General features: G+C 39.8%; 1 protein-coding gene across 1 annotated transcript in view; it reads left to right on the top strand.

Annotated features, from left to right (window-relative positions):
- Window positions 1-10,821, top strand: part of LOC103262111 (MORC family CW-type zinc finger protein 1) — a gene marked incomplete at its 3' end in the record, with an annotated part of 81,438 nt that overhangs the window by 30,474 nt on the left and 40,143 nt on the right. The window contains exons 6-8 of the mRNA XM_008059722.1: window positions 119-227; window positions 5,380-5,539; window positions 8,447-8,552. Coding sequence (XP_008057913.1) covers window positions 119-227; window positions 5,380-5,539; window positions 8,447-8,552 — 375 coding nt within the window. The remainder of the gene's footprint in view (window positions 1-118; window positions 228-5,379; window positions 5,540-8,446; window positions 8,553-10,821) is intronic.

Consider the following 10,821-nt stretch of genomic DNA (forward strand, 5'->3'; position numbering starts at 1 on the left):
TTGTTGAAAAGAGTACCCTGTTACGGTACACAGTAGTTGTTACCTGCCTATTGCCCACCTGTTTCTTCTTTTTTAGTATATGAGATGTAAACCATTATGTTCTTTATTTTTAATGTAGTGGGTCCATGAGAGTTGGAAAAGACTTTATTCTTTTTACGAAGAAGGAGGAAACGATGACCTGTGTGTTTTTTTCTCAAACGTTCTGTGAAAAAGAAGGTCTTAGTGAGGTAAGATTTGAGGTTTGTCTTCTATTCCCACAGCAAGGGTGATGCTTATATTTGCCCTCTCAGGAGGTGAAGTTTGTCCTATGTTCTTTCTGCTATGATATAGAAATTGCAAAATAATGTGTTTGGGAAATGGAGAGATAGTGGCTGATTCTGGTGTCATCAGAGACTTTTCTTGAGAACTTCATTTTCATTATCCATGTGCCCAGATCTCCCCAAAATAAGTGACTCCCTTAGGCGTGGAAGAAACCTACAAAATCTTTCTACCATTTATGACATATATATGTTATCTTTTTAACATTTGTTTATTTTTAGTTCAGCTTTAGGGGAACAAATAGTTTTTGGTTACATGGTTGCATTGTATAGCGGTGAAGAAGTCTGGGCTTTAAGGGTACCCACCATTCCTGCCTGTGCACATTGTACTGGATAAGGGATTTTTCATCCCTTCCCCTGACCCCCTTCTGCATCTCCAATGTCCATTCAATCATTCTGTATTCCTTTGCAGATCTTTACTTTAGCTCCCACTTGTGAGAACATGTGGTGTTTGGTTTTCTGTTCCTGGGTTTGTTCACTTAGGATGATGTTCTCCAGTTCCATCCAACTTGCTGCACATGAAAGTATTTCATTCTTTTTGATGGCTGCTTAGTATTCCATGGTGTATATACACCACATTTTCTTTATCCACTGATCAGTTGATGGGCACTTAGGTTGAGTCCACATCTTTGCAACTTGGAATTGTGCATGATGAACATGGGCTGTAGGTGTCTTTTTTATATAATGACCTCTGTTCCTTAGGATAGATATCTAGTAGTGGGATTGCTGGACCAAAGGGTATATATCTATTTCTAGTTCTTTGAGGAGCCTCTATAAATGGATTATCATTTTAAAAATAAATAGAATGTTGGAGTCAATGATTGGAATACAAAATATGAAGGGAGACCCGAAAAAACTCAGAATGTATTAAAAATTGTAGGCCGGGCATGGCGACTCATGCCTATAATCCCAGCACTTTGGGAGGCCGAGAAGAGAGGATTGCCTGAGCCCAGGCATTTGAGACAAATCAGGGCGACTTGGTAAGACCTCATCTCTACAATAAATCAAGGACAATTAGCTGGGTGTGGTCAGCTAATAGTTCCAGCTACTTGAAAGGCTGAGGTGGAAGGATTGCCAGAGTTCGGCAGGTCGAGGCTGAGGTGGCTGTGAGCATGCCACTGCACTCCAGCCTGGGCAATGGAGTGAGACCCTGACTCAAAAAAAACAAAAAAAATTGTGTATTTATTCTTACCTGTTTAAACTTCAGGCACCTTCAAAATACTCCCCATTTGATGCACTACATCCATTGAGATGCTTTTTTCACTGCTCAAAACAGTTTTTGAACTTGTCAATTTTGATACCTTTTAGTGCTTCTGCAGTTTTTTTATTTCACCTCTTCCACATGGGCAAAACATTTCCCTTTAAGGACTTTTTCATCCAGGGAAGCAAAAAAAGTCCCTCTGTGAGATGGGATTAATAGGGAGGGGTGGGGGCACAAGTGTCACGCCATTTTTGGTCAAAAACTGCTGAACACTCAGTGCAGCATGGGCAGGTGCACTCATCATGAAATGGGAAAACAAGTTGAAAGAACCCCCCCCAAAAAAGCACTGAAGCTGAACACAGCCTCTCACAACAGTGCTAACTGGTACACTGATGCCTTCCAGTCCACTGTGCTCAACATAGCTCTGTTGTAATTTCAGTTATGCCAGTTTTCAGGGTTTTACATTATAAGACTATACAAAAGGGGAACTCCCAAAAACCTGAATTATCTTTTGGAGGGTGGGTCCCTTGTAGTACAGGCTTCCCCCACTAGGCATGTGTTCTAGGAACCCATCAGCATCAGTGTACCAGCTAGAGTTATGAGAAACTGTGTTCAGCTTCAGTGTTTTTTGGAGATTCTTTCAACGTGTTTGTCCATTTCATGATGGGAAATTTACACGAACAGCTTGCCCACACTACTGTTAGTGCTCAGCAGTTTTTGTCCCCAAACGGCATGACCTCCTTGCCCCACTCTCCCTATTCACTCGATCTCACCCCAAGTGACATTTTTTTTTGTCTCCCCGGATAAAGAAAATCCTCAAAAGGAAACATTTTGCCGATGTGGAAGAGGTGAAACGACAACAAAAAAGCAGAAGCACTAAAAGGCATTAAAATTGACAAGCTCAAGAACTGTTTTGAGCAGTGAAAAAAGCATCCATAGGTGTATTGCATCAAACAGAGAGTACTTTGAAGGTGGCTGAAGTTTAAACATGTAAGAATAGATACACAATTCTTAGTAAATAAATTCGGTTTTGGGGGTTTCCCCTCGTGTGAACACTATTCGTATTATACCATGCCATAAATTACTATTTTTCCCTTTCATGCACAACTTTTTATTTCCCCTGGAATTAATAATTAACAGCTTAGTTTTCTCTGTATGCCACTATCACTAAATATTTGCTTGATTTCCTGTGTTCATGTCACTGTGTTAACTAACTCTGGTCTCAAACTGCCCTCCTGTCAGTTCTATCTTCCTGGTCAACTCTGCTCTGGAGCCTGATGGCAGTGCCATGGCTCACACTCCTGCTTCCTGCTGATGTTCGTTCAGCTGCCATCCTGAGATCTGTGCCTACCACCATTCTGGTTGTTCTCCTCCCCTCTCTTCTGTGTCAGATTTCAGATCATGAATCTCATGTCTTCCATAGCTTGCTCCTTCTTCTTGGTACGACATATTCTCCAGTAGCTTCCCGATCAAGGGTACACGGGAGGCCAAATATTGGAGACTTGACATGCATTAAAATGTTTTTACCAGCTGGGCTCCATGGCTCAGCCTGTAATCCCGCACCTTTGGGAGGCTGAGGTGAGTGGATTGCCTGAGCCCGTGGGTTTGAGACCCACCTGGGCAGCAAGACCTCATCTCTACAATAAATCAAAAAATCAGCCGAGAGTGGTAGCGCATACCTGTAATTCCAGCTACTCGGAAGGCTGAGGCAGAAGGATCGCTGGAGCCCAGCAGGTCGAGTCTGCGGTGGCCGGGATCAGCCACTGCACTCCAGTCTGGGCGACAGAGTGAGACTCCAACTCAAAAAAAAAAGGTTTTTACCTTACCGATACTTCATGATAGTTTTGCTCTATCTACTGTCTAGCTCCTAGAGGTGTTATTGAGAAGTCTCAAGCCATTTGCTTTCTTAATCTTGTATGTGACCCATTCCTTTTTTTTTTTTTTTTCCATCTGTACTTTTGAAGGTCAGAAAAATCTTTCTTTGTCTTCAGTGTTCTGCTTTCAATATTTTGCCTCTGGTCTATTTACACCTGTTGTGATGGTCACTTGTTGACTTTTTTTGATGTGCAAACTCATATTCTTCAATTCCGGGATAGTTTCCTGTAACATTTGATGATTATCTTCCATCTATATTCTTTTTTTCTCCTTTGACAACTCCTGTTTTTTCAGTTCTTGGATTCTGGAAATGATTTTTTAATTTTCTTAACTTTTCTGTCCTATTTTCTGTCTTTCGTATTTTTCTGGGGAATTTTTTTTTTTTTTCTGGAGATTTTTCTTCTTTTCTTAGATTAATTTTTTTTTTTTATTTTTTTTTGAGTCAGAGTCTCAACTGTCACCAAGGTGAAATGCAGTGGCACACTCACAGCCACCCCAGTGTCGACCTGCTGGGCTCTGGCGATCCTTCCGCCTCAGCCTTCCAAGTAGCTGGAACTACAGGCACGCGCTACCATGCCCAGCTAATTTTTTGTTTATTGTAGAGACGAGGTCTCGCCAAGTTGCCTGGGCTGGTCTTGAACACGCAGGCTCAGGCAATTCACTTGCCTCAGCCTCCCAAAGTGCTGGGATTACAGGCTGAGCTACTGAGCCTGGCCTGAATTTTTAATTTTACAGTCATGGGGTGCATGTGAAGATTTGCTATGAAGGTGAGGTTTAGGCTTCTGACCAGCCCTCTTCCTCTCAGTGATGGAGATGGTACCCAAGGGGTGGTTTAGAGTCTCTTATACCTCCTCCCTCCTTCTTCTGGGAGATTTTCTAACATTTATTTTTGAACTCTTTCATGAGATTTTTCTGTAGTCATATTCTTAATTTTCAAGAAGGTTTTTTTGTTTTCTCAATGTTCCTTTTTCAAAGATATCTAATTCTTGTTTCATGGGTGCAGTATTTTCTCTTGTAGTTCTGAGGACAGTAACAATGGCTGATTTTTTAATTCTCCCTTGAAATTTTCATCTTCCTTTTATGGTTTCTGTGTCTACTGAGTTGCTTTGTTTATGCTTATTTGGTCTCTAACATATTAAAGGTTTTTTTCTTAGTTGGCTGTTGATCCTGAACACTTTAAAGACTCATCCAGTAAGATGACGAGTAAAAGCTCTGAGACTGTGGGTGGTCCTTGGCAGCTTGAGTGTCACAATATGTGGTCTAACTGAGCTGTTTTACTGAAGAATCAGTCATTGTACTTACTAGGCTGGTCAGATTTCCCTGAGAAGACTCTTAAAGTCTTCTGCCTGCAGGCCTTCCCAGCATCTGAGATGTATTCTTCCCCTCAGTCCCTCTAATCTCTCTAAGGTGCCCTCAACAATGATGCCCAGCACATCCTGTAGTCCAGAAATGCATTGTTCTACTCTTTCCACATAATCAATATCCAGGGTCTGTGAGGGTTGAGAGAAGGCTGTTGCCAGAGATCTAGGTGCTATTTCTAGTCCTTCTCTCCCTCTACCCTACCTCCAGAGTTAACTCCTGTCATTAGCCTCCGAGCCTTCCAGGGTAGAGATTCTGGGTTGCAAATCAGGCACTCTTCTCTTTTCTGGCACGAGCTTTGGCTTGCTTTTCTTGGGTGTGCTGCCATCTGCTTTTCAACTTCTAAAATGCTGATTCAGTTGTTTCTTCTGCCATCCTGCCCATCTTTCGAGAGAGCTGAAGTACACTCCCTCTGTCTCCACATTCCACAGTGGTCTATTTAAAAATAAAACCATGCATATATGTATTTGTTGTATGTCTCTTCTTCATACAACTAGAATAAAGGAAGAAAATGAACTTTTACCTTTGTGTTTTGTATTTATCTGAAGAGTGGAATGAGTTAGGATCAGACAAAAGGATAATGGTTTTGTGCATTTCATAATAAATTGATGTGTTTTTAAAAAATAGGTTGTCGTTCCAATGCCTTCGTGGTTGACAAGAACCAGAGAATCTGTCATAAGCGATCCTCAAAAATTCTCAACGGAATTGTCTATAATTTATAAATACTCCCCATTTAAAACTGAAGCTGAATTGATGCAGCAATTCGATGGGATCTATGGAAAATGTGGTAAGATCATCAAAACTCTACAATTTTGATGGAAATATTTGTTCTCCAGTGTCTTATGAAAGACACTATACATATGTCTTCTTCTTTTTTATTCTAATATTCTTACATGAAAATACACATGGGAGTAGTCATTTATTTTCTCCATATGAGTTTTCTCTTGAGAGAATCCAAACATGAGTTACTGCAAATCCCTGCCACCGCGAGAAAGGTTTGCACTTGCACAAGCTTGGTGAAACTGATGAGAAGAAGATGTTACAGGTGGTGACCACAGAGACTTCATGGTCACTGCATCAGATAGCAAAGTTAGGAAATACTAATTGCAGTATGATATGGGGTGTTACCAGGTTTATAAGAGAGTTGGCAGCTTATAACATAATAAATCCATAATAAACATAATAAATCCATAATAAACATAATAAATCTGTGGCAGAGGTAGCAAAGGCCTTTGTAGACATTATGCTCCAGATTAATAAATGTTTCCCCTGGCTGAGCACCGGGTCTCATGCCTATAATTCAAGCACTTTGGGAGGTGGAGGTGAGAGGATTGCCTGAGTCCAGGGGTTCAAGACCAGCCTGGGCAATTTGGTGAGATACCGTCTCTACAATAAATCAAAATATTAGCTGGGTTTGGTGTGTGCCTGTAGTTCCAGCTACTTGGAAGGCTGAGGCGGACGGATCATCTGAGCCCAGCGGGTCAAGGTTGTGGTACCCATGAGTGTGCCATTGCACTCCAGCTTGGGTGACAGAATGACACCCACCCAATCTTTAAAAAAAATTTTTTTTTAAGATTAAAAAAAAAATATTTCCTCCCCATTCTTCCACCTCCACCAGCCTTTTGCTTACCATACAGAAAGCACTGTGTCTGCTGACACTTTCCAGTGCTAGTCTTTCTCCAGATAGCCACTATTTTTCATATCTATAGAAGTGAAGATAATCCTACTTTAAAGTAACCTATGTGCATTTTTCTTTTTACAACTCTTTGATTTTATGTAATGTTTATTGTAAAATTTTAAGAAATTTGTTACTGACTTGGCCTACTTTGCCTCCAAAATTTCTTTTCTAGCCTGCGGCATTTTGTTTAAAAGTGATGTGGGGTTTTGTTTTTTGTTTTTTGTATTGAGTTGGAGTCTCACTCAATTGCCTAGGCTAGAGTGCAGTAGCATGATCGTGACTGACTGCAGCCTCAATCTCCTGGACTCAGGTGATCCTTCTGCCTCAGCCTCCCAAGTACCAAGTAGCTGGAACTACAGGTACACACCACCATGCCCAGCTAATTTTTTGTAGAGATGAGGTCTCACTATGTTGCTTAGGCTATCTGAACTCCTTGGCTCAAGCAATCGTCCCACCTCAGCCTCTCAAAATGCTGGGATTACTGATGTGAGCCACCATACCTGGCTAAAAGTGATGTTTTTTGTTTTTGTTCTTGTTTTTTGAGTTGGAGTCTCACTCTGTCGCCCAGGCTAGAGTGCAGTGGCACACTCACATCCACCCCAGTGTCAACCTGCTGGGCTCCAGCAATCCTTCTGCCTCAAGTAGCCGGAACTACAGGCATGTGCTACCACGCCCGGCTAATTTTTGATTTATGGTAGAGATGAAATCTGGCCAAGTTGCCCGGGCTGGTCTTGTACCTGCGAGTTTAGGCAGTCCACTCGCCTTGGCCTCCCAAAGTGCAGGGATTACAGGCCGAGCCACTGAGCCTGGCCCCAAAAGTGATGTTTTAAGTAATTTCTTTTTGTTTTGCCATAGAGGAGAAATAGTGGCAATTAAGTAAGTATTCATTTTATTAACGTATACACTACATATATTAAGGATAGTTAATTGACTGTTAGTTGACTTTTAATTGTGAAATACTCATACAAGTATAAGAAAGGGTTTCCTGTTTCCCTGAATACTTTTCCAAATGTTTTGTGAGAATTAAGTCATTTCATCCACTAAACAACTCTGTGCTGTATGTCCCTCATGGGGTCAATTTATAGATTAGAAAAATTAGGTTTAAAGAGGTTAAGAAACTTCCCTGAAATCGCTGCATTAGTATATGGTTAATCAGGATTTAAAACCCAAGCATTTAGGCTTCAAAGTTCATGTTCTTTGCCACCATGCTGTTCTCCTTTGCGTTTAAAAACTACCCACACAAATATAATTAATTGCCCTTTAACTTTCTTTGATGATCCTGTTTGTTTTCATATCATAATCCACTTTGTAAATAATTTGAAGTTTTGGTAAATCATGCCTTGGAACAGGGGTTAGCAAATTATGGTCACAGGTCAGGTTTGGCCCCACACCCTTTTTTGTAAATAAAGTTGGATTGGAGCACAATCACACTCATTTATGTATTCTCTATGACTACTTTCATACTGCAATGGCAGAGATGAGTTGTGGGTAGTTACAACAGAGACTGTATGGCTTGCAAAGCCTAAAATATTTACTATCTGGCCCTTTACAGAAAAAGTTTGCCGACACCTGCTGTAGAGTCTAAAAACAATACCTCTTATTTGTTAAAATTTTTAAAGCTCAGCTTTGTTTTTATATGTGTTGACTTCAGTACTACCAATGAGAGCTTTACCTATAACACAAGCTTGGCTGAGGCTCCTAACAAACTTCATAATGTAAATTACAAAAAAGAGTGCCAAAGTTTGAGAATCCACATTGAAAGACTTATAATGACTTGAATAGTAAAATGCGGCACCATACTGCAGAAACTCAACACTCTTTGGCAGAGAGCGGAATTTGCTATAAGACATGTTTCTTGGCTTATCCAAAGACTTAGCTAACATATTTTTTTTTCCTGAAGTACAAAGGAAATTTTGGTCTACGGCCGACTCAGTTCCATAGATGAGATGATAGCACAGTGACTAGCATTTAGCGTATTTAAAATACTGACAAGTCAAACATCTGTTTTTCTACCAGGCACTTTACTGGTTATTTATAACTTGAAGCTTCTGCTTAGTGGAGAACCAGAATTGGATGTTAAAACTGACAAAGAAGATATACTCATGGCTGGGGCTGTTGAGGAGTGAGTATGTGTGTGTTTCACAGACTAACAGTGGTGCTGAGCTGGAGTTAGGAGCCCTGCATCCTGGCCACTGGGCCTTGACACTAAAGGCAATTCATTTTACCCCAGTTACAGATCAAGTCAGGCTAGACCAATGGTTTCCAAATTTTGTTTAAGCCTCGAGGTGACCTGGGCAGATTCTTAAGAAGTACAAGATCTGGTGCCTTATCTAAAGCTACTGAGTCAGAATCTTCTGGTAATCAAGCTAGGAAACCATTGTTTTAAGAATGTTCCCCAGGCTGGACTCAGTGGCTCAGCCTGTAATCCCAGTACTTTGGGAGACTGAGGTGAGTGGATTGCCTGAGCCCACAGGTTCGAGACCAGCCCGGGCAACTTGACGAGACCTCATGTCTACAATAAATGAAAAATTAGCTGGGCATGGTAGTGCGTGCCTGTAGTTCTGGCTTCTGGCTACTTGAAGGCTGGGGTGGAAGGATCTCCAGAGCTCAGTAGGTCATCGCTCAGGTGACTGTGAGCATACCACTGCACTCCAGCCTGGGTGATAGAATGAGACTCCAACTCAAAAAAAAAAGATGTTCCAAAGGTGATTCAGAGATGCCTGCATGTTTGGAGAATCTAAGACTTCTAAAAGAAGTTTCTAATACAATTTCTCCTATGTTGTCACTATTAAAGCTGAAAAAAGCAGCAGAGTTCATTATTCATTAGAGCTCATTAAAAACAGACAGACATCAAGATAGTGTGAAGCAAAAAAGGAATATGGCCAAATAGCAATTTTATTATTTTTTTGTCCAGAATGACCTTGTGAACTGCATATTTGCAGTTTATAGATATAGGTTGACAATTAGGGACCCATAGCAAACAGAATGAGAAGGTACTGGGAACTCTGGAAGGAAAAGTAGAAAAAAAAAGAAGTAGTAATAAAAGCTAGGTTTCTCTAAAATAACTTCATTATTTAAAACTTAGTAGCTTGAGCCTACGGTTTTTTTTAGTTTCAGAACTCAGAACTCTGGATCTAGAAGGAATTTTAAAGGCAATTTAATCCAGCATGATTTATTTTGCATATCAGTATTGTCCAGTAGAAATCTAATGAGAGCCATATGAGTGACATATTTATTCATCTTAAATTTTCCAGTAGTCACAGTTAGAAAAGTAAAAAGAAACAGGTGAAATTCATTTTCATAATGGTTTTATTTAGTACGGTAGATAAAAAACATTAGCATTTCAATTTCTTTTTTATTTATTTATTTATTTTTGAGTTGGAGTCTCACTCCATCGCCCAGGTTGGAGTCAATTTCAATATGAGATATTTTGCATTCTTTTTTTGTATAGAATCTTTGAATCTGGTGTGTTTTACACATATAACGTATATGAATTTAGATTAGTGCCCAATTGCCACAGGTAGCCAGTAGTTACTGTATTCAACCGTATGGTTGTAGACTGAGATATTAAGACCCAAGCAAATACATCAACTTAACAGAGAACTTCTTTTTCATTTCCCTTTGAGATAAAATTTAGAAAGTCTTTTCAGAGATTAAAAACTTAATGTTTGATAATACACATTTGGATGATCTTTTCTTTTTTTTCTGATGATATCTTCTCCTAATCCAGTGTGGAATCCTTAATATACACAGAAATGGAAGATTTTTCTCTTTTAGGAAAAAGTATTCAGCCTTATTGCTGCTCTACAAATGCTAGGAATCCTTTTGCCAGCATTAATATGCCAGTATCAGAAAGGAGGCCCAGAATTATCAGCACCTCCATGATTATCTTCACCTCTTCCCACACCCCTGCCCATCTACTTGCCAGCTGGTTCCCAAACTAGTATTTCCTGCTATTTAAAAGCTTTGAACACACATTTCTGAACTGTTATCTGTCAGAGTGCCTTGGCATTTCTGCACTAGCATTAGAAAACAAAACATTATTAGAGGAATAATTTGACAGCTAAGTCTTTGGAAAAATGTTCTTACTGTGTTCAGATTGTGTAGTGCAGCCAGAAGCTCCTCCAGCCACTTAGGCAGTTAATTATAAAATAAAGAAAATGAATCAGACCCAAGACATGTACAGTTTCACTTTGGCACAGAGATCACATTGGATTTTTTAATTTGTTTTTCAGCTAAATGTTTCATAGCTGAAGAACAAGAAAAGTCTCTTAAAGAAAAAGATAGGATTTTATGAGAAGGATAATTTTTTAATTTTATTTTTATTTATTTATTTTGTGTTGGTGTCTCATTCTGTCGATGAAGGATAATTTTTTTTTTTTTTTTTTTTT

Source organism: Carlito syrichta, unplaced genomic scaffold, assembly GCF_000164805.1.
Source record: "Carlito syrichta isolate Samal-C Ts95f unplaced genomic scaffold, Tarsius_syrichta-2.0.1 Scaffold91636, whole genome shotgun sequence".
NCBI classification, from domain to species: Eukaryota; Metazoa; Chordata; class Mammalia; order Primates; family Tarsiidae; genus Carlito; species Carlito syrichta.